General features: G+C 44.3%; 2 protein-coding genes across 2 annotated transcripts in view; one reads left to right on the forward strand and one right to left on the reverse strand.

Moving 5' to 3' along the window:
* Window positions 1-597: 597 nt before the first annotated feature.
* Window positions 598-22,934, reverse strand: LOC137519018 (carbonic anhydrase 1-like). The gene is made up of 7 exons (XM_068237593.1): window positions 22,852-22,934; window positions 17,904-18,101; window positions 12,343-12,461; window positions 8,515-8,610; window positions 5,102-5,164; window positions 2,951-3,106; window positions 598-810 (listed from the first exon to the last, which is right to left on the reverse strand). The coding sequence occupies exons 1-7, from the start codon at window positions 22,886-22,888 to the stop codon at window positions 694-696; spliced, it is 786 nt and encodes a 261-aa protein (XP_068093694.1). The 5' UTR covers window positions 22,889-22,934; the 3' UTR covers window positions 598-693.
* Window positions 22,184-23,958, forward strand: part of LOC137519017 (carbonic anhydrase 3-like) — a 69,573-nt gene continuing 67,798 nt past the window's right edge. The window contains exon 1 of the mRNA XM_068237592.1: window positions 22,184-22,198. The gene's annotated coding sequence lies outside the window, so the exon portion shown is untranslated. The remainder of the gene's footprint in view (window positions 22,199-23,958) is intronic.

A 23,958-nucleotide genomic window follows, 5' to 3' on the forward strand; every position in this document is an offset into this window, starting at 1 on the left:
GCATGGCCACACATCAGAATGTGGACGTGTTCATGGGTGAGGTCAAATGTACAAATGTGCCCCCTTCCCCTGTTCAGATAGCCAGATGTGCTACCCTTTAAATAACCAAATGTGCCCCCCTATAGATAGCCAGATCTGCCTCCTTTCCCCATTTAGATATCCAGATGTGCTCCCCTTTCGATAGCCAGATGTGCCCCGCTTTTTCTGCTGCTGTTAAGGCTTTTGCACTGCTCTGAAGAGGGAAGGAGAGAAGCAGGGGCACTTCAGGCATTCAGCGAGCCGCCTCTCACACATGTGGGGATGCGGCAGCCGTGCTGAGCGCCCTCACAGTGCTGCACCCGGGGACATGTGTCCCCCTTTGCCCACCCATAGCTACTCCTCTGGATATGAGTTAATTGGACAATTTACATTCTCATGTACTCTACACTGCATGTAGTCCATGGGCACTGAGACAAAGTCAGAGGGTTCAAGGAACACAAGAAAGTTAATAGTTAATACATCAAGTACCACCTGGGCCCACTCTGCTCCAGGGCCCCATAGCAGCTGCTATGGCTATTGTTACACACCTACACTGATTCATTAATTCAACAAATAAAATACTATTTCAAATTCATTTTATTGGTTTAATTACACAGTATACATGTCACTATCAGCTGGTAATGTATTTGGCGATGGAACAGACATGGGTGCCTTTTAGAAGGAAGTCCGGAGTTCTCTGCCTTTCAGCGGTTGGGGTGGGCGGTGATTGGTCAGGATTGGACACTCCTTCTCCCCCTCCCCAGAAGAGAGGATGCTGCGGAATTTACTCAGCTGAGGGAAGAGAGAAGTTACTTTAGATGACATTTCATGGTCTGCTGTTCTGCCATTTATTGTAATAATTATCCTAGAGGAACTGTTCCTATTTATTTCTATGGGGCTTATTCATAAAAGGGGGAACAGCCTGTTCACTGGAAAAACAGCATTATTGCTACTACACCAATGTCATTTCTCCTGTCTTCATACTTATAAAGGTTGCTATTAACAATACATTCGCTGGATGATCAATTGTCCAATTCGATCCTTATGATCAATCAGAAACGATCATTCGGACCCACTACTGCAAGAAAAACTGTTAGCCAATCCAATCAGATTAATAGAATTGATCTGAAAAAAAAAACAGATCTATTCCATTGACTTAATCTTATCACATTGGTTAGCATGTTTCCTTCCATTAGTGCGCCCAAATGATTGAATTGGACGATCGATTATCTGGAGGATTGTATTGTTAATGGTCACCTTAAGAGTGACAATTAGGCTAAATAATTATTACTTTCATACAGGATTGCCACTTTTCCTATAACTGTCAAAGTAATGGAAAATCTGCTGCAATAGGCATGATAGTATCCACAGATTTCTAAGGCAACTTTTTAAAGAGAAACCGTAACTAAGAATTGAACTTCATCCCAATCAGCAGCTGATACCCCGTCTCCCATGAGAAATCTATTCCTTTTCTCAAGCGGATCATCAGGGGACTCTGTATGGCTGATATTGTGGTGAAACCCCTCCCACAGTGTGATGCCAGGACCATGGTTCTGACATCACACTGTGGGAGCCTTTTTGCATTATGGGAAATAACAGCTGTTTCCAACTGCCAAAAAATGCATGCAGCATCTCCTTCCACTGACATCACCTGCCAGCAGTAAAAATGTCACCATGTGATAAATGTCAGAATGTAAATTGGAAAGGAAAGATTTTACAATGGGTAAACACTGACTAAATAATTTATACATAATAATTTTGAAAAAAACGAAGCACTTTTATGGCTGTAAACATTATAATGTCCACATTTGAATTGCAATATGGGCTTCAAGCCTAAGCAGTGGAGGGAGACAACTTTGCGGGATCTGGTGGTACAGGGGCCCCTGGAGAGGTTGGGGACCATGGGGCAATTGACCCCATTGCCACTATGGCAGCGCCGACCCTGGCTATGGTTTCTAGCAAGGTTAGTTTGAAAATGTTACCCGTGTTAGACAGTTATAGATTTTGCATACTTGATGTAAAGGGATTTTTTTTTTAGCAGCATTAAGTTGCAAAAAAGGAATTCAGTAGTAATGAATCATGGATTATCAATTTGGTAATAAAAGTAGGCTTACTCTGTGTCTCAATCCTCTAGTAACATCTACACTGCTATCACTGCATTGTGTTTATGGAGCACTTCTCTCCAGTTTCCTTCTGTACTGTGTCAGTAATCTGCACAGGTGACTGAAGCGCAGGGTGCTATGTGCTGGCCGCAGGGGCGTAGCAATAGGGGTTGCAGAGGTTGCGGCCGCATCGGGGCTCTTGGGCCAGAGGGACCCCGAAGGGCCCTTCCTCAACTACAGTATTAGCTCTGTATTGGTCCTGTGCTCATAATAACCACTTCTATAGATACTTTAAATAGTGGTAATTATTAACAAACTGTTCCCCATTCCCTTCTTTTACCTCTGACACTGTAGTTGCCATTGGCAGGTTTTGGTGCGGCGTATCAATTGTTATGTATAGAGTGCTTGGGGGGCCCCATTGTAAAACTTGCATCGGGGCCCACAGCGCCTTAGCTACGCCACTGGCTGGCCGTCATTAGAGAGTAGGCATTGTTGAGGTGTATGGTGACTGAAGCGCAGGGTGCTATGGGCTGGCAGTCATTAGAGAGTAGGCATTGTTGAGGTGTCTGGTGACTGAAGCGCAGGGTGCTATGGGCTGGCAGTCATTAGAGAGTAGGCATTGTTGAGGTGTATGGTGACTGAAGCGCAGGGTGCTATGGGCTGGCAGTCATTAGAGAGTAGTTATTGTTGAGGTGTATGGTGACTGAAGCGCAGGGTGCTATGGGCTGGCAGTCATTAGAGAGTAGGCATTGTTGAGTTGTTGAGGTGTATGGTATCACATGGTAGTTTTTATCTCATCTGAACAAAATTAACTCCTTTATTTGCATTACCTGGTCAGGGCTGACACTGATAGGCTCCCTGAATATGATCCAGGTGACACACTCCAGCAGGGGAGGGTGGGTCAAAGATCCGATGTATGTCCAGTAATCCTTTGATGCAGGAAGCAGGGATGAAGGATCGAAATCTGAAAAAGGAGCTTGCTTCCCCTAAAAAATAGAAAACCAATAACAGTAGTAAGAGGAGAATTCAATTTAGCAAGCTTAATTTTATAGTATTATACTATCATCATATTCTTGTGGAACAGTATGGACAGTGGCGTACCTAGGGAATTTGATACCCGGTGCCGATCATTTATAGTGCCCCCAAAAATATATTTTTGATGGGAGGATTGATGGGTTGGGGGGCTGAGTGTGTGCATAGGAGGAATGGGGGATAAAGAGGTACAAACACAAGACAGAGAGCCTGGTGGGAGAGGAGAAATGGCAGGAAGACCTCTCACCAGGACTGCAGATATCACCAGTGCTGTTTGGCAGGGACATGCTGCTAACCCCCCCCCCCCCACTAAAATCTGAAAAGAGGAAAGGGTCATGGGGAAGTCAACAGGGTGGGAGGAGGAGTAGGCAAATCAAGCTAATCTAAATTGCCTGGAGCTTGGTCCCTGCTCACTACAGAAGTCGGCTGTCAGCACCTGTATCACTGGCTTCACAGACTGTGTTGCATTATTGATGAATTACTCTGATCAGGATAAATAATCAAAAGTCCAGGGCACTCTGGTATTACAGCAGCCAGTGCACATGGCTACTAATGACAGGCAACTTCTGAAGCATTAAAAACACATCCTGCCACCTCTCCCTGCTAATGCCCCAGCTGCAGCACAGCAATCATTCTCTCTACTCACCCTCTTGCTCTACACATTTACTCACTTCAGGCTGTGTGTAGAGAGCGAGGAGACACATTGCCCATGGGACAGGAAGGGGTAAGGGTGCTACATCTAGTGCAGGAAGTAGTACAGTCCCCTGCACTGCCTGCTATTTTCCTGAGTGTTGCCCAAACTATGAGAAAAGGTGCCAGGTGGAAGAACACAGTGGTTGAGCACCACAGTGGCATCCCTAGCCATGGCTACACCCGGTGCTGTGAGCACCTTCAGCCCTATGGTAGGTACGCCACTGAGTATGGAAGATCAGCATGTGAGACAAAAAAGATTAATAACATACATTTCCTGTAAATTAAATTAGAAATTAAAATACAAATATAATAATAAAATCGGAAAGATAAAACATATGTATCCATGAAAAGCAAACAATCTTAGCTTCTTGAAGAAAAAGACAGAAGCATAAGATACCAACTACTACCAAGATGTGGTTTCAAACACAGGCACGTCATTTATTTGAAGCATATCACAGTTTGCTGAATTGTCACTAGATGGAGCTACTCAATTGCCAAACTAGTGTTCTGTTGCAACGCTAGACAACTGCCTAGTAGAACTACAGATTTTGAATACCAGGAATAGATTGTGTGGGCAAGATGACATACTGCAAGGAAGTGGTAACATTGCCCAACCTTTGGCCAATCAAAAGTGGATGTGTGCAGCATCTAAACTGTGCTACTCCTAGATACATGTAGCAGTTCCCTATTATTGGGACATTTTAGCATGCAATTAATTGCTGGACAGGGCTGGGTGTAGGTTTCACAATTTGCTTAGGCAAGTTAAAGGGTGCCTGCACACATTCAATTTTGAAATGGCAAATTTTACTACCTCCATGTAGTATGAGGGCCATCAGATTTTGAATCCTATAATATAAACTGATTGTCTAGGTAAGCTTTCATACAACATGGAGGTGGCCACCTTGACAAGTGATTGGCCAATCAAAATTGAATGTGTGTACGCACACAAAGTCCGCAGGACTGAAAGAGGACTTCAAAACTGCCACCTTTTGGTTCAACTCAGGTATTTCAGATATTTAGCTTTTCTTTTTTGATTTAAAAAAGGGCTGTTTTTTTAAATCAGCAAAAATGTACTTTAGGTAGATTTACACTGCTTTCAGGTATAACAAGCAGAATCCTACATGAGTGACTCACAAATCATCCCATGACCTTCACCACATTGCAGAAACTTTAATGCTCAATATTTTTCTTTCAGTAATTTGTAGCTACAATGAAGAATGGATTTAACACCAGTAAAAGACAAATACACTATTCACCTTTGTTCTAACTTGGCTTAGTGCATCCACCACTTTCTGAAGACCTGCATGGGCATTGCCAACCTACAAAAAAAGGAAATTATACTGCTTAAACCTCATTGCAGTTAATCAAGGAATATGCTTTTTAACTAACCAGCTATGGTAATGTGCCAATATTTCATGAAATTTTTTGGATAGATGATAAATAGATAAATAGATAGATAGGTGATACATCTTTCATATTTGAACATTTTTGTAGTTTGTGTATATTAAACATTAGGAGGAAGCAGGATTTACTTCACAGCAGCCTATTGACACAGATGTCCTGGCACCCTAGACTTTGCCACCATGAACTTACAAACCCCCGCTGAACTGCATCGTAAGTGTGCTGGCTGGGCCAGCTGTCACTTCTCCCTTACTTCCCTTGCCCATCATAGGTAGCTTAGTGCTGCTTAGTATAAGGTAGCCAGAAGTTCCCTCAATATTATGTAGCCAGAGGAAGCTCCGTATTAAGAAACTAGAGATTCCCCTGATTGAAGATCTTGTCAGTGGAATGCGGAGAGCAGGGTAAGTAACCTCTCATTTACACTCTCATCAGGACTCTACATAGGGAAGGAGAGAGGGAGGCGCTCAGGGAGGGGAGTGAGCTGCCTCTCCATCACTAGACGCCTGTAGGCACGTGCCTACAGTGCCTTATGGTAAATCCAGCCCTTGGAGGAAGACATATGAATTGATGGGACTTAATCAGGAAGGATGTTGTACAACAAGTAGAATACATTTCTCTATTTTTTAGTCCATCCTAAACACTGGCATGGATATGGCCCACGAGGACTGGCGTTCAACAGTTGTGAATTAGAGGATAGGTGGGAGAGGTTTTGCAGGGTCAACATTAAGGAGGAAGATAACGCTAGGGAATCAGACAGGGGTTACCATTATGGGAGGCAGGATTAGGGATTTGTATCAATACAGGTAGTCCCCGTCTCATTTCTCCAAGTTATGGGCATCTCATAGATATGAATGAGAAACGGCTGCTACAATGCAGTGCGGACAATGCTGACAGAATGGAAGTTAAGTGGGACAGTTCGCCGGTAAATATTTACTGTACACTGTATATTAAGTCGGCAGAGGAGGCAATGCTAGCATAAAGGGTACACAAACACTGACAGAGGAAGCGCATAAACAGGGGCACAGGAGGTACACAAATGGCTAAGAGGAAGCACATGGGGCACAGAGGAGTTGTGACTGGAGGTTTGGTGGGGATGTGTCTCTTTGCCCAAATATGGCCTCAATTCACTAGGCAGTTTAGACTGGTCTACAGATGGTTTTTAGTCTACTGATGGTTTGGTCAGTTGCATCAAAGGGTAATTCACTATTATAAAATGTTTTAGACCTGGTCTAAACCATTTGGTAATTAGGTGGGTAAAGCAGGGGAAATGATCAAAAGATGCAATTCCCAAACGAGTAGCTATGACTGACATCCTTCTCCTCTGATGAGCTCTCCTCTGCATACAATTAAACTCCTGAATAATTAATTTAAAAGATTCCATCCTCACATCTAAAATACCTCACAGAATTACTTTACCTACAGAAATCAGCTGGTCTAATCTCTGTCAGAAAAAGTGGGCGTGGTTACTCCTTGTTTGGCTTTGTGAATTGTGTAATTACTGAATGTTAGACCAGGTCTAAAAACAGGCCTAAAACATTACACCAAACCATCAGTAGACTAAAAACCATCTGTAGACTAGTCTAAACTGCTTAGTGAATTGAGGCCATGTGTGTCCGTCTTTCTCATCACATCTCATTAGGAAGTATGATAAAGTTAGGGAGGTTAGTGTTTGGTGTCAGGAAGTGGGTTAAGTTTTGTGGTAAGGTTAAGAATCATAAAGTGGATGACATTGTTGTAGGAAGTTACGGTAGGCGCTGAGAAGGGAATTTATTGTTAAGGGTAAATATCAATATGTGAGGTTTAGATTGATAGGAACGGGGAGAACCAATAAAAATGACTTCTCAAACCTGAAATAGCAGTTTGTGAATGAATTTGCTCATACTCTGTATAGTGCTTATAGGTTGCTAAATCCACCAGCACTAGATTCAGACCTGCCAGCACCTATGCGTATGAATCCTAATATAATCAGCTATTGCTATTATTACAAAAACAGACATGTTGCTGCTCACCTTTGTTTCTGCAACTAAACATATAAATCGGGAAGCTGCCTGCTCTCCCTTCTCTGTTTTTATGTTTTTTGGGAGAGCGCGTAAGTTAGAAGTGCGTGCTACACAGACCGTAGCGTGCACTGAGGTTTTTATTTGCGCTGCAGGATAAGCCCTAATTCTAACAGTAATTGTGTTCGCCTTCACCCACCCACATTTTCAGGATTACTTGCATTTTCCCCTCCCCTTTCAGGGATTGCTGATGGGAGATGTCTAGAACTCAGGGCCTATTTAACTACCTAACGACCGCGTCACACCAATGGGCGTGACTGGGGAAGCAGCCCCAGGACCGCCTAACGCCAATTGGCGTCAAGTCCTGGGGCCGACTACTGCAGGAGATCGTGCACAGGCTGCACGTGCATTTCCTGCTTGGGGGGCTGAGCTCCGCCCTGCCTTCAGTCTCCAAGCGGCGATCGCTGCTGGGGAGACTGTTAGATGGCGAAACCGCTGTCTTTCAACTAAGTGCAGCATTGCGATCCACGGCAGCGCTGTACTGGGGACAGCCTTGTGACACAGCTGTCTCCCTAGGGCACCAGAGAGTGATCGGCTGAAGCCTATGACAGCCGATCGCCATGATTGGTTGGTGGGGAGAAAGGGGGGGGGGATCACTTGTGTGCTGTGTTGTGCGGCCCTGCAGCTTGGCCTTAAAGCTGCAGTGGCCAATTTTACTAAATATGGCCTGGTCTTTAGGGGGGTTTAGCACTGTGGTCCTCAAAATGGTTAAGCGTCATAGTGCTATTTTGTAACCAGCTATGATTAAGGACTACATTTGTCCGAATGTGCTGATGTTTGTGAAATTTTAACTTTGGATATGTCCAGCAGTAAAGAATAATTTCGGATAAGTGTGGACCTCCCTTTCTTCTGTTGTGCTACATGGGTGTTGCTGACTCAGTTGAGCATTATTCTGGGACGGTGTGGGGTGATGCGGTATCCGTCTCAAATGGATCATGTGACTGCTGTGATCACTGTAGGTTGCGGAAACCCTATCAACATCAGCTATGACATGGAGCTTCCTGCAATGTTGTTAATGAATTGCTCATACTCTGCTTATAGTGCTTATAGGTAGCTCGTGCTAAATCCACCAGCACTAGATTCAGACGCCCAGCAGCCAGCACCTGCATGCATGAATCCTAACAATATCCGTTACTGCTATTATTAGAAATATGTGAGCATAAATGAGAGTAGTGAAGCCAAGCTTCTTATTTGCGACAGCCATTCCAAACCTTCAGGAATACGGTCAGCACAGCACATCCATCAAGATTTTTTGAGGCTTCAGCAAAGCTGGAGTATTTCTCTGCATTCCAATGGACTAGATGTAGCTGCAAGAGAAACATATAAACCAGTTACACAATCAGTCATTGAGTAGCTAAACTATGTGCTAATTTCACATATTATTCCTATTATTAAAGGACAACTGAAGCCAGAGGGATATGGAGGCTGCCATATTTATTTCCTTTTAAGCAATACCGATTGCCTGGCTATCCTGCTGATCCTCTGCCTCTAAGGATCCATTCACACTAGAGCGTTTTGATGGCGATTCCGGCAAAAAAAGCTCATGTGCTAGCGATTTTTAAAACGCTAGTGCAATAATATCCTATGGGCCCGTTCTCACTTGAGCGATTTGCGTTAATCGGCGGCGATTAACGCAAATCGCCAAACGCAAACGTGTAGCCTGCACCATTTTCAGGCGATTTCCCGGCGATTGCGCTTCAGCACTATAGAAGCGCTAAACGCGATCGCTAAAAAAATCGCCAAGTGTGAATGGCGATTTTTTGCGTTCAGGGCAAAAAAATTGCCTCAGCAAAACGCTAGCAAAAATGCTAGCATTTTGCGATATGCAAGTGTGAATGGGCCCTAATACTTTTCGCCACAGACACTGAAAAAGCACATGAAAATCAGGTGTTTCTGACATTATGCTTGTTTCTGGTATAATTCAGACACTCCTGCAGCCAAACAGATCAGCAGGATAGCCAGATAACTGGTATTATTCAAAAGGAAATAAATATCGCAGCCTCCATATCCCTCTACAGTTGTCCTTTAAGTGGAGGTTGGCAGGGAGGCAGAAAATGAAGTGCACAGAGCTGGAGAGAGTGTTTAGAGTAAACTGTATATACCATGCCTACATGTCCTCTATTTGCATACTCTGCATTAATGGTGACCATAGGCAAGTTCAGGGGAGATCACAGCTGCCCAGAATCCCCCCTCAGACCAGGGTCGGTGCAGTGTCTGGGGACAGGTACAAGTTGAGACACCAGAATATCTGCAGGCACCCTGCAGCTCACAGCACTGCCCCCCTTTCTTTCCATGCTACATTTGTCTTTGGATGTAGCAGCAGCATGTGTGCAGAGCATGGAGCAGCAGTGTGTGTACAAAGCATGGAGCAGCAGCGTGTGTGCAGAGCATGGAGCAGCAGCAGTGTGTGTACAAAGCATGGAGCAGTAGTGTGTGTACAGAGCATGGAGCAGCAGTGTGTGCAAAGCATGGAGCAGCAGCATGTGTACAGAGCATAGAGCAGCAGTGTGTGTACAGAGCATGGAGAAGCAGTGTGTGTACAGAGCATGGAGAAGCAGTGTGTGTACAGAGCATGGAGCAGCAGCGTGTGTACAGAGCATGGAGCAGCAGCGTGTGTACAGAGCATGGAACAGCAGTGTGTGTACAGAGCATAGAGCAGCAGTGTGTGTACAGAGCATGGAGCAGCAGTGTGTGTGAAGAGCATGGGGCAGCAGCAGTGTGTGTGCAGAACATGAAGCAGCAGCGTGTGTGTACAGAGCATGGAGCAGCAGTGTGTGCAGAGCATGGAGCAGCAGCGTGTGTACAGAGCATAGAGAAGCAGTGTGTGTACAGAGCATGGAGAAGCAGCGTGCGTACAGAGTATAGAGCAGCAGCATGTGTACAGAGCATGGAGCAGCAGTGTGTATACAGAGCATGGAGCAGCAGTGTGTATACAGAGCATGGAGCAGCTCTGGGGAACTAAACAGAGCACAGAGTCAGGTATGAGGACAGCCCTGTGCCCTGCTGTGCGAATGCTTCACTTTCCCCTTCATTAGCAATGTCGCCTGTCCTCATTATTATCTGTATCCAAACTGCTCTTGATCGATGCCGTTGTCAATCGGGAACAGATCGGACATTTTGGAAATAATCGTCAGATCCTGTCAGTCGGATGGGAAATTGCACTGTGTGTCCCCAGCATGATGTCCTACTATATTATTATACTGTATAGTGCGTGGCTGAGGGAGACCTTTTAGGAATCACCCCCTTGAAAATCCTGGGTTTGCCCCTGGTGACACTGCAAAACAGGGCACTATGATGACATGTAGTAAAAGAACACTTGGGGACACTGTTATAAAGGGGAATTGTGGTGACAATGTTAAAAAGGAGTACAGCAAGGATACTGTAAGAAAGAGAGCACAATGGCAGCCATAGTAAAAAAAAGGGCCACTATGGGGAACTGTTATAAAGGAAATACTAAGGGGGGAAACTATAATGAAGGGAACACTGAATGAAAAAGGCCACTTTATTAAAATGGTAATGGAGCCTCAGGGGCATAATAGGTTCACTGAAAAGCTTCCCATGCTGCTTGACATAATGGCCATGCCCTCTTTTAGTCAATCCACCTACCCCCATGTATATTGGCTATTTAATAGAATTCTTTTGTGTGAAATTAAACTTTTGCAACTAAAAATGTTCATGCAAATATCTGATCACATGATCAGAAGGTGCTCCTTCTTGGATTGTGTCATCTAAAGGCTCATACACACGGGGTACGGCCGTCGCCGCAACCATGTGGCACGCGCGTGTTGCGGCGACGGTTCGCCCGTGTGTATGACGCGCGCGCCCCGAACCGTCGCCCGTCGGAGCTGTCGCCGGGCGATTGATATGTTCAATCGCCGGCTACAGCCGTCGCCGCAACCTCGCCGGAACTGTCGCTAGTCCCGCATGTGTATGCGGGCTAGCGACAGCTACCCACACACGGCACACGGAGCTTCCGGCGGGGGGGAGGAACCTCGGCGACAGCTTCCGCCGCATCGCTAATCGCTCTGCTGCAGTGTGGATGCAGAGGGACTTGGCGACGAGCTGTCGCCGAACTGTTGACGAACTGTCGCGCACACGCTCCCGTGTGCAGCGACAGCTACAATTGTCCCCCCGTGAGTACTTAGCTTAACTGTTCAGGTTGCAGGGGGGCAGGAACTGACTAATGTCTCTGAGAAGACTGCAGCCTATAGCAATTAGCAATGATGTCTGTGGATAAGGAAGTAGCTAAAGCTACATACACACGGGGGACAATTGTCCCCCATTGCATGCGTGCACGTGAACAGGGAGCGACAACTCCCTGCCAGTGACAGCTGTCCACACGTCTCGCCAGAAAGGCAGAGACGCGGCAGAAGCTGTTTGTGAATGGAGCATCCTCCGGCCAGATGCTTCATTCACTTGCGTAGGTCTCCTGTCGCTAGCCCGCGTACTCACGTGGGACTATCGACAGTTCCGGCGAAGTTGCGGCGACAGCTGTAGCCGGCGATTGAACATGTCAATCGCCTGGCGACAGCTCCGACGGTTGACGGTTCGGGGCGCGCGCGTTATACACACGGGCGACCTGTCGCCGCAACACGCGCGTGCCACGTGGTTGCGGCGACGGCCGTACCCCGTGTGTATGGGCCTTAATAGCTGGGCTCCTGACCAGATACATTCAGTGTGACTTATTCAACGTCAACTGCTTATGCACAAACAAAAAGAGCTCTGCCACTGAGTGCCTACACAAATCTATGAGCACAATAGGGACTGGAGCGGGCTTTAAACAGCTGCTCTGGCCCATTCCGTTACTTCTGAGTTGTGTAATCTCGGCTCATGTAAAGTGAGAGCGCTCTGTATATATAGACCACAGTGATGTTTTGTTTTATTACAAGAGATCTATTTGTGGCTGGAGAGTTCACAGGAGCTCACATCAGCTCACACAGTCTCTCACACACTGTCCTATTAGCAAATACCAGAACTGAGAAATTGCCAGGCTGAGCCAACGTCATGCTGTGATGAGAAATATGTAACTGACATAGTACCTCTGCAGAATAAGCCTTCCCATCCACAGTGTGTTCTGATCCGTGGTCATCTGATGGTCCCCAGTGGAAGTGGAATTGGTTTAGACGGTAAGTTGCCTTGAGCGGACCCCCTTTTACCACTGAAAGTGACATTAAGAAGCTTTATTTTATCACGTGTAGCTGGGACCTTTTTTCAAGAAACCCCAGCCATTAACATAACTAGTGGTGTAGCAATATGGGATGCAGAGATAGCGACCACGCATACGTACAAAAAGGGCGCCCGGACAAAAAGGGCGCGGGGTGTAAACGCTAATTAATAATTAATCATTAATAGCGTTTATAAAAATAGTGTGCTATATTTCGTTCACAAATAATGTTTTACAAAATTATAAATCATTAAATAATGTTTATGAAATCGGTAATTGTGAAAACGTTAATCTTCCCTGTTTCAAAAGTTAAACTTATAATTACGTTTATTAAAAAAACAATAATATATGTTTAATTGTTATAATTGTATATTATTGTGAATAACCTTCATTTATGGTTTGTTCTAAAATCTGAAAATATTCTTTATAACGATGATATAAATATATCTACGTTCGTAATAAGTGTTGTAAAACATTAGTAAGTATTACTAAAATTTTACTAAAACTATACCTAAGCCTTGTCTTACACAGAACCCTCCCTGTACCTATCCCTAACCCCTAGACCCCCCTGGTGGTGCCTAAACCTAAGACCCCCCTGGTGGTGCCTAACCCTAAGACCCCCCTGGTGGTGCCTAACCCTTAGACCCCCCTGGTGGTGCCTAACCCTAAGACCCCCCCTGGTGGTGCCTAAACCTAAGACCCCCCTGGTGGTGCCTAACCCTAAGACCCCCCTAGTGGTGCCTAACCCTAAGACCCCCCTGGTGGTGCCTAACCCTATGACCCCCCTGGTGGTGCCTAACCCTAAGACCCCCCTGGTGGTGCCTAAACCTAAGACCCCCCTGGTGGTGCCTAAACCTAAGACCCCCCTGGTGGTGCCTAAACCTAAGACCCCCCTGGTGGTGCCTAAACCTAAGACCCCCCTGGTGGTGCCTAAACCTAAGACCCCCCTTTATTATGTGGATAATAATGTTTTACTAATTGTGGCTGCAAAAAATATATTGCAATTTACGTGACGTACTGATCGCTTTATTTTGTGAATAATAATGTTTTACAAACAGTAAGGGATAAAACTTTAAATAATGTTTTAATTAGTTAAATAAGATAAATATGTTTAGTATTTTTATAAACGTTATTCGGCACGGGTGCATTTTATAAACGTAAATCACCACAAGCACACTTATAAATCATTAAAAATCTCCGGGCGCCGTTTGTAAACGTTATTTATGTCCGGCGCCCTTTTTTCCTGCTCGGCGCCCATTAAACGTTATTTATTATGAGAGTGAATGGCGGCGCCCTTTTTGTCCACTAGCTGCCTGCGCCCTTTTTTCCCGCTTCCAGCGACCACACCAGGGTCCCTGGAGCAGAGGGGCCCATTAAGGGCCTTCTTCCATCCATTCTATAAGCTCTTCATTGATGCTATGATGGTAATGAACACTTCTACATGTGCATTGCATAGTGGTAATCCTTAAAGAACCACTATACCAAACAATTGTACAATATAAAATGCATGTGTCTACATATGTATAAAAAGTACATTTTGCCTTGAGAAAAATTTACTGAAAATATATATATTTTTCTATGTTTCTGTCACTTACAATAGGTTGCAAAAATCTGACAGGTTTTAGGCTAGTCCATCTTCTCATGGATTTTCTTTCTTTTCAAAAGCATTTCCTGGACAGCAGTTGCTCAGTCCATCTGCCAAAATAGTGTGCAAGCGAGTAGGGAGACAGGCCAGTATCTTTGTATTGATCCTTTCCAGTGAATGCTTTTGAAAGCAAAAAGGAAATACTGAGAGTTCCCCATGAGAAGATGGACTAGTCCAAAACCTGTCAGATCTGTCAGATTTTTACTGCCTACTGCAAGCGACAGCAACATAGGAGAAAAGTCGTTTATAGTGCTTTTTACTCTGGGAAAAATGTATTTTTTATAAGTGTAAATTTTAGATTTTACATTTTTTTGTGATAGTAGTGGTCCTTTAACAAACTGTTTCCTTACTCTAAGTACACCTCTCTGACATTGCAGCTATCATTGATAGGTTTTGGGTCTCTATATCAATTGAGTGCTTGGGGACCCATGGAAAACTTGCAATGGGCCCCCAAGCTCCTCAGTTACATCACTGAACATAACATGTCTGTGGATAGGGAATACTGTCAAAGAAATATCACCAACATACCAAGAAAAGCAATTCACCTTTGATCTGAGTTTTATGATTGAATAACATGATTCCATGATATGTAATTTAATGGGCAGATTCCATCACATTCCATTGTGATAAATAAGCATATATGGTAGCTATGCTCATCTGTTGAGGGCACAGGATTTAAAGGGACCTTGAACAGGTTTAAAAAATGACAATTTCCACTTACCTGGGGTTTCCTCCAGCCAACCGTAGCCCACGAGGTCCTCCTGGCAAGCTGGCGGCTCTGTTAATCTTCAACTTCTCCTGAAAGTCACCAGTGTTCTTCCTGGCCGAGCATACTGCCCTTCTTCCCGCCAGCTGGCACGTGTCGGCCGGCGTGAGAGTCCTGCGCATGTGCGGTTCAGAATTAGAGAACCTGTGTATGCGCAGGACTCTAACGCCAGCTGACTTGATGCCGCATGCTGGTCGGTGCGATGACGCATAGCGTGCTCGGCCAGGAAGAAGACTGACGACTTTCAGGAGGAAGTTGACGATTAACGGGGCTGCCAGCAGGACTTGGAAAGGAGCCAGAAGGATGCCAGGGGACCTCGCGGGCTATGATGGGCTCTAGGTAGCCCCAGGAAAGTGGAAATTGTCATTTTTAAACCTACTCGGGGTTTCTTTAAAGGGGACAGGAGGTGCTGAGGCGAGTGGTCAATTTACATGAGAAACAATCTTTAACCCATTCAGGTTCCGTCGTTTTCACGTGAGAAATGTTCACTTCCCATTCATTAGCCTATAACTTTATCACTACTTATCACAATGCACTGATCTATATCTTGTTTTTTCCGCCACCAATTAGGCTTTCTTTGGGGGGTACATTTTGCTAAGAGCCACTTTACTGTAAATGCATTTTAACAGGAAGAATAAGAAAAAAATGGAAAAATTCATTATTTCTCAGTTTTCAGCCATTATAGTTTTAAAATAATACATGCCTCCATAATTAAAACTCACGTATTGTATATGCCCATATGTCCCGGTTATTACACCGTTAAAATTATGTTCCTATTACAATGTATGGCGACAATATTTTATTTGGAAATAAAGGTGCATTTTTTCCATTTTGCATCTATCACTATTTACAAGTTTAAAATAAAAAAATATATAGAAATATTTCATCTTTACATTGATATTTAAAAAGTTTAGACCCTTAGGTAAATATTTACATGTTTTTTTTTTTTTATTGTAATGGTTTTTTTTTTTATACTAAAAATTTTATTAGGGTACTTTTGGGAAGGTGGGAGGTAAACAATAGATTTATAATGTAAATGTGTGTTAATTCTGTTTTTTTTTTTTTTTCAGGTGAAGTATTACTTTTTGGCCACAAGATGGCGGCCATGAGTTTGTTTACATGACGTCACTCTAAGCGTAGCACGCACTTAGAGTGACACATCGGGAAGGGAACGGCCAGAAAAGGCGCAGCTTCCGAGAGAAGCTGTCGCTTTTTCAGCGGGGGAGAGGAATCAATGATCGGGCTCCATAGCCCGATACATTGATTCCTTGGCTACCGAATCCGCGGCCGGGAGTGCGCGTGCACGCGCACGATCGGCTGCGGGGGCGCGCGACAGCGCGCATGGTTCCTGGACATAGAAACTACGTCCAGGAACCAAAATAGGTTAACCTTCTGAACTCAGACACTCACAACAAGCTGGAACTCTAGTAATGATAAAACTCCCCCCCCCCCCCCCCCAAAAAAAAAATCAACTCAAACGCAAGTTGTGCCTGATGCACTAATTGAGGATATTTGCTTACAAATTTGATTACATGGAAAAACATTCTGCTCTACAACCTTTCACCAGTGTTAGGGTTTCCACAGTTCAAAAGGGTCCCTGCTCAACTCACACCAGTCAGCAGGCAAGCAAACATTTTGTGCTCTTGAACCTGAGATTCACGTTGAGGCTTGTCTATAGGATCTACCCAGGGCCGTTTCTTGAGCAGTGCAGGCAGGGCGACTGCCCTGGGTGCAGACCAGCAAGTAGAAGAAGGGGGGGCGCAGGCAGAAGGACATAACCGCTAGGGAGCTGGTGACTCATGGTGCAGTCAAATGGAAGAAGCAAGAAGATTACCTTCCTTGACTCCTCCTGGGTTGCCTGCGTCAGACGTCAAGTCATCATCACGTCACCACTGCGTGAGGACACCTGATGTCCTGTAGCGGTACTGCAGGCTGTCAGTGCGCGGCGCCCATGAAGGAGTCAGCTTTCCAGGCTCTCTTCGCCTTTTTGTTTTCCTGGTCCCTGCTTCCTCCTAGATGAGCGGCTGGTCACTAGTAGGTAGGCAGATCTACTTGTGACCTGTGGCTGTGTGACTGTCCCTAAAGAGTAAGGGTTTGCGAGTCCATGGGGCGGGGCGGGGGGGAAAGGGGCACAATTTTTACGCTTTTGCCCTGTGTGCAATTCAGCCTATAAACTGCCCTGGTTCTACCTATGAATGGAACACATGCATGAACATAAAAACTAAAAACTCCAGGGAGCGACAAACTGCACTACTTACACCATTATATAAATAGGCTGTGCTGGAATAGGAACAGGAGAGCTACAGCCTGCAGCCAGACCACAATGGCTGCTGAAATATACAGTGGAAATCTAAGGTGCCTAACCCTAACCAATCTAGCAAATGCTAATTACCTCCTTACAACTAACCCTTATCTCCTTTCCTCAGTATTTGCCTAAACCTTACCACCTCCTTCAACAATAGCACCTTCTTGATGCCTACCCCTAACCTTAAACCCTTCCCCCCAACCACCAATTCTACCCTCAAAAACTGATCCGGGTAAAAACCATCACACAATTCATTTCTTCTTGGGCATCAGTTTTTCATCCATGACTTCCACTAGCGATAGTCAATGGGGCACATTTGATCTGTAATTATTGTAGACTCCCTATAATCGTGGTCCATACAGCGGAACAGACTGGATGGATCCATTTTACGGGGACTGATGTGATTCTATTGATTAACGTAGGATCCGTTCACATCCATTGGTATCCGCTCCATTTTGTACTGTTTCATGGAACATTTTTTAGGACAGTGTGAACCGGCCCTTATAAATGCACCACCTGAGCAAACTGATCACATGCTCTCCTGTGAGCTATGCTAGACACAAGCAACTCTAAAAACAATAACCAGTAATAATAAAAGACTGCGGGACTTCTCCCTGGTCGTATGTAAAGCAATATTATCCTATTTCTCTAACTAAAGATGCACGTGAACTCCTTACCAAGCTAAACGTGTTCTGTACTGCTCAATGTGTGGATAATTACCTGACTCATCATCCTTCTCTTCAGAAAGGACTTGAAATGAATGGCCAACATTGACAATAGACTTGATAGACGCTGGGTTGTAGTGGATGCTGAGAGACTTCAGTGATGCATCAGATTTGGCTTCCTTTGCATTTAGGTCAACTGGAGATTGGAAATTTCCTTCAGCAATAGGGTAAAGCTTGTGCCACTGCTCAGGCCCTGAAAACAACAAAGTATTTTACATTACAATGCATTACAAAGCGTAAACTAATCAGATGAACAATTGTGTCAATTGTCCTAATCTCAAAGGTGGCCATATATCTATCGACTTGGCAGCCGATCGACTATCCAATTCGATAATTATTATCGATTGAAAATCTATTACGCCAAGCGCATGCCCGATCAATGATGCAACCAATTTCAGGCCGACCATGTCGATCAGACATGCTGCAAGATGACAGGCCGTTGTGGTTGATTGGGTGCGCAGGTTAATGAGCTACAAATGCGACGAAACCCCCGGCGCTCTCCCCCCTAATTTCAAATGTGCCCCCTGGTGACCGGTGCACTATACTCGTCCGTGTCTGGCGATGGCTCTGAGATCTGTCCTCCATCCATGCATGCGCCCCATCAGAGCCAGTAGCAGACACGGACAAGTAAAGTATAGTGTACTGGGCACCGGGGGGCACATTGGACATTAAGGGGGACAGCTTCAGGCCGGTGATGTGGCAGATGTGGCATTACAAGTCCGATTCCTAATCAATTTCAGCGTGAATTCAATCAGGAATCTGGTAGCAGGAAAAAAGGGCGCCGGCTAAGGGTGAACGAAAAGTGCGCCGGCTGAGGGTGAACGAAAACGGCGCCACCATAGACTAATGCAATTATCGTTAATATGGCAAAAAAAAAAGCAGAAAAAAGCGTGCCGCAATAAGTATCATTAACAACATTAGAACATTAAAGTTTTTGAAGTATGTTATCGTTTTAGAAGCTTGCAAAGTTATAGTTTTTATCATATTATTTTGTTTGCATGTACAGATTTTATGTTATCAAAGATATTATTGTTTCTATGTGGAAAATGGTGTTTCTGCAGAGGGAGTGGTTAGTTTTAGGTAACACCAGGGGGTGGTTAGGGTTAGGCACCACCGGGGGGGGGGGAGGGTTAGGCACCACCAGGGGACTGGTTAGTTTTAGGCACCACCAGGTGGGGGTTCTGTGTGAGAGTAGGATTGGGTTAAACTGTATTGTCGAATTACATAATGATTTTTAACGTTAATATCTTTTCATTATTATTTTCTGTCTGTTTTTATGACGGTATTTATCGTTAACCAAGTTTGACAATGATGTTTATCATTATCAGATTTCGTTATCCACCAGCACCATTTCGTTAGCTAGCCGGGCTCTTTTTTCACTGCGCCCTTTTTTATGCACACGGGAATCGGCCTGCGGTTTATGAGCAGCCAACAGATCTCTCTCTAATCTCCCTCCCTAATCAGATTAAATTAGAGAGAGATTTGTCTTTTTGTTGAATCTGCCCATCATCGCTAGATGTATGGCTACCTTAAATAGGATTTTTCTTATTTGGGGTTAAAAAGCATCACCGGGTTAAATAATGGCTTCAGGGAAAGCAATAGTATCTGCAGTACCAGGAATTGCAGGAGATGAAAACAAGTAATAAAATCAAAATAGATGAGACACCTGGCCCCAGATAGGACCACCTCTGAGTATTAAGGGAGTTGAGTTCAGTTATTGATAGGCCACTTCATTTTCAATGAGTCTCTTTCAAGCGGATCAGTTCTTTATGACTGGCATAAAGCTGATGTGTTTCCATTATTTGTGAAAGGAAAAAAATTAGAACCAAGAAACTATAGAACTGAAAGTTATAAGATAAATGGCATGCAGCTGGGAACATGAGGCTTGGAAAAGAACATGGGAATACTGGTTAATACTAAGTTAAGCAACTATGTTCAATGCCAAGCAGCAGCTAAAGCAAATACAATTCTGTAAAATGAGAAACATAAAATGGGAAATAAATCACGAGATGCGTATATACTGGGCCTGATTCACAAAGCAGTACTAACTGTTAGCACGCTGGTGAAAAGCCCTTTATCACGCCTAAACTCAGTTTAGGCATGATAAGTTTAGGTGTGATAAGTTCAGGTGTGATAAGTTTAGGCATGATAAGTTTAGGTGTGATAAGTTTAGGCATGATAAGTTTAGGTGTGATAAGTTTAGGCGTGATAAGTTTAAGCACCAACTGGGTTAGCACCGCAGTGCACAGCTGATCAAAAGTTTTGCGCTAGCAAAGTCTGGTGCACTTCGCATAGAGTTTAATGGCGCTGCTTTGCGTGCAGGACTTTGCGCGCGATCTAAACTTATCTAAACTAAGCATGCCTAAACTTATCATGCCTAAACTGGTGCAATGGTTATCACGCCTAAAGTCTCCAACTGGGTTAGCACCGCTTTGTGAATCGAGCCCACTCGATCCCTCTATATAAATGTGAGGCTAGAAGCAATGACGCTACATCGGCAGTATAGAATACAGTTTTGGCCACCACACTATAGGAAGTGCATTACCCTTCTAGAACAGGTATAAAGATGGACAACTGAATTGATTAGAGGGAGGAATGGTCTCTCTTACCAGGAAAGGAAAACTTGTACAAACTGGGCTTAGAAAGCTTGTAAAAATAGAAGGCTAAGATGTGACCTGAATAATATGTAAACATACTGTACATCAGAGGGCAGTATGTAAGCTTGGCAGATGAGCTTTTTGGTCCTAGGCTTGTACAAAGGACAAGGGGACATGATCTGCATATAAAGATGTACTCTATCTATGCCATCTATTTAGGAAGAGATTCTTTACAGTAAGAGTAATTAAAATGTCGAATATTTCACCCCAAGAAGTTGTTATGGCAAATTCTATATCTGCATTTAAAGGAGGCTTGGATGCTTTCCTTACATTGTAGAATATCAACAGCTATTATTACTAGATAATTCCTGGCATAGTTGATCCAGGGATTTTATTTTTATTTTACTGCCCCCTGGAGTCAGGAAGGATTTTTTCCCCCTTTAAAGGGTAACTGGCCAAATATTGTAAGGGCTTGTTTCCACTATAGCGAATCGGCATGGGGCACTGCATGCGGATTCGCAAAGTCAATGTAAGTGGATGGGGCTGTTTCCACTTGTGCGGTGGCGGGAGCGTTTTTCGGTGCGGCAGAAATCTGCACGGCAGAGCCGTCAGATTTCGCGTGCGGGAGGAATGCGGACGAATCGCCGCTAATGCATTTAATAGGGAAATCGCATGCGGCTTTGTCATGCGGATTTCCCCGCGATTTTGCGTGCGATTTCGCATGGTTTGCTATGGAGCTTTACTCAGGCAGTGACATGGTTAAATTCGCCTGGCTCCTTGCCATGCGAAATCGCGGCTAAATCCGCAGGCGGAAACGCAGCCGCATGCGATTTCTTCTGCGGTGGAATCCAGGCGATTCCGCACCGCAACAGTGGAAACGAGCCCTAAGGGTTAAGTTTTCTGCATGCAGATTCGCATAACCAATACAAGTGGATGGGCCTGTTTCCACTTGTCAGAAATCAATAGAATTCACACACCGCCTCGCGGTGTGCGATTCGCATACAATGTATTTAATAGAAAATTCACATGCGTTTTCGTATGCGAATTTTACCGCGAATCTGCAGGCGTTTTCGCCTAAAATCAGTGTAAAAGGACACAGGCACTGACATGGTTAAATCTGCATACTTACTAACATATGCGAAAACGCCCGCAAAGTTGCGATAAAGTTCACGGTAAAATTCGCATCCACGTGCGAATTAATTTTGCGTTTTCTACAACTAATTTGCACCGCACAAGTGGAAACGGGTTCTAAGGGTTTTGTTGCCTTTCCCTGGATCAACTGGGATATACAAGGGAGCAGAACAGAAATGTACCTGATTTTTATATATCTTTGTATATTTTTCCTTGGTTGAACCTGATGGACAGATGTCTTTTTTTCAGCCAAATAACTATGTAACTATGTGGTAGATTCACTAAGCTGCTGTAAGGAAATTAGCGCACGTAACTTCTTACACATGATGAGAAGAGAGTAATGCATTGCATGTAATGTATAACATTCTGCTCTACTCATCATGTAGTAAGGGCTTGTTCACACCTAGGGCGTCTTGCGCTTTTTTGAGCTTTTTTGTCTACTCTTCATACTTTTGCAGTATATTTTTTTTTTTTTATTGCAGGTGGGGTCTTTAAGTGGTGAGAGTGCTTCAGGTGCTGCTCGCACTGCTCCCCCTAGAGGTCTAGGGCACCCTTCATGCGAGTAAGTAGCTCCCATGTCACTACTTGTTTCTTGTTTCCAAAATGTTGGATAACTTGAGAGAGGGTGGGTTAAGGGGTCCAAGACGCGTTCCTGAAAAAGGGGCGCAAGGAAAAATGGTCGCCCGATTTTGTTAATAAAATTATAGTTAATATACACCAATATTCTTCATTGTTTAAGGTGTAAATAGGGTAAATTATCATAATAAAATATCGGTATATATTAACAAAATTATATACACTACAACTTGACCTAACCCGTCTCTCACACAGAACCCTCCCTTCCTGATGCCTAACCCAAAAACCCACCTTCCTGACATCTAACCCTTAAAACCATCTTCCTGACACCTAACCCTAAAACCCCTTTTTCTGACATCTAACCCTAAAACCCCCCTTCCTAACTGTATAATGTTGAAAACTATACATTTTTAAACAATAACTTTCAGATATTAAGGATTTAATGCTAAGCATTAAAAATGTCAAAAACTATCACGTTCAATTTTTTAAAACAATAAAAAATGCGGGTGCCCAAATTTCATGCTCCATCCCAAGACATCCTGCATGTGTCATCCCTGTAAACATGTATTGCCATATTCTCTCCTATTCTTATGTTTTGCAGGGACTCATGGTATTATGCCTCCCTTGAGGTCCACTTACCATTGTGTGCCTCATAACCCCAGTTTAATCCGCTCATAGCTGTGCAGCAAGTTCTCCTTCCCGTGAGTGCAGTTCTTTCCTTTTCTTCTGGCCCGATTTATATAGACTTGTTGCTAACATTTTACAATCTGATTTATGTGACTTGTAACATGGAGCAATAAAGATTCAAACAAAATGAAGACATTCTCTCATAAAAGACTGCAATGGTGCCACACATTATGAGGGACGTTTTATAGGCCTATACTTGACCTCTATCTGGTTAAGGATTAAAACGGGAATAGACAAACCTAAAGAGGCCAAGATCTAATTCAGAAATGGAAGTTCCAAAGAAGATCTCCAAGAATGGGAGGTGGTGGAGGGGGCAGCAAAATTTAGGGAAGTGGACAAGTTTCCATAGGTCATGGTCGAGTTGCCTTGGGGTGCCATGCACCCCTGCACAGTCTTTATATCTCCCTCAGTGCTTTCTAGTATGACCAGAGCTTCCTTGCACCACTGTACAGTCTTCCTAAAGGCTTTTTTTTTGCTTCCTGGCACATTTTATATGTCCTCAGAAGTGCTTCCTTGTGTTCCTGTGGGTCCAACCAGGGACGGATCTAGACCAAGTTGAGCCTGGGGCAAGGTCAGGTTTTGGCGCCTAAACTGCCATTCCCCATCCAAATGTTGCCGCCTTTTTAAGAATTCAACAAACTGCGCCTGGGGCAAGAGACCCGCTTGCCCCTCCCCCCCCTAGATCCGTCCCTGTGTCCAACACAGTCCATCTCTCCCCCAATGTTTCCTTGCAGTCCTGTGTGGACATCATGCCCCCTCATGTTTCCTTGCACCCCTTTGCTACCACTGGGTCTCCCATAATAATATCTTGCTCCCTATGTGATCATTTTGTCCCACCAAAGTTTTTGTTGTGCATTACATTATATTTCCTTGCATGTCCCCAATGCGCCTACTCCAACATGTTCCATTCCTCGCCTCATAGGCAAAATAGTACAGGAAGGCAGGACAAAGCCATAGTTTTGGCACATTGATCCTCACTACTCCACACCAATTCAGCAGTCACATCTACTCCAGGCAACTGTATGTGACGTGACATACAAGTGCCTCAGTAAGTACAAC

Source organism: Hyperolius riggenbachi, chromosome 5 (assembly GCF_040937935.1).
Source record: "Hyperolius riggenbachi isolate aHypRig1 chromosome 5, aHypRig1.pri, whole genome shotgun sequence".
In the NCBI taxonomy this organism is placed as follows: Eukaryota; Metazoa; Chordata; class Amphibia; order Anura; family Hyperoliidae; genus Hyperolius; species Hyperolius riggenbachi.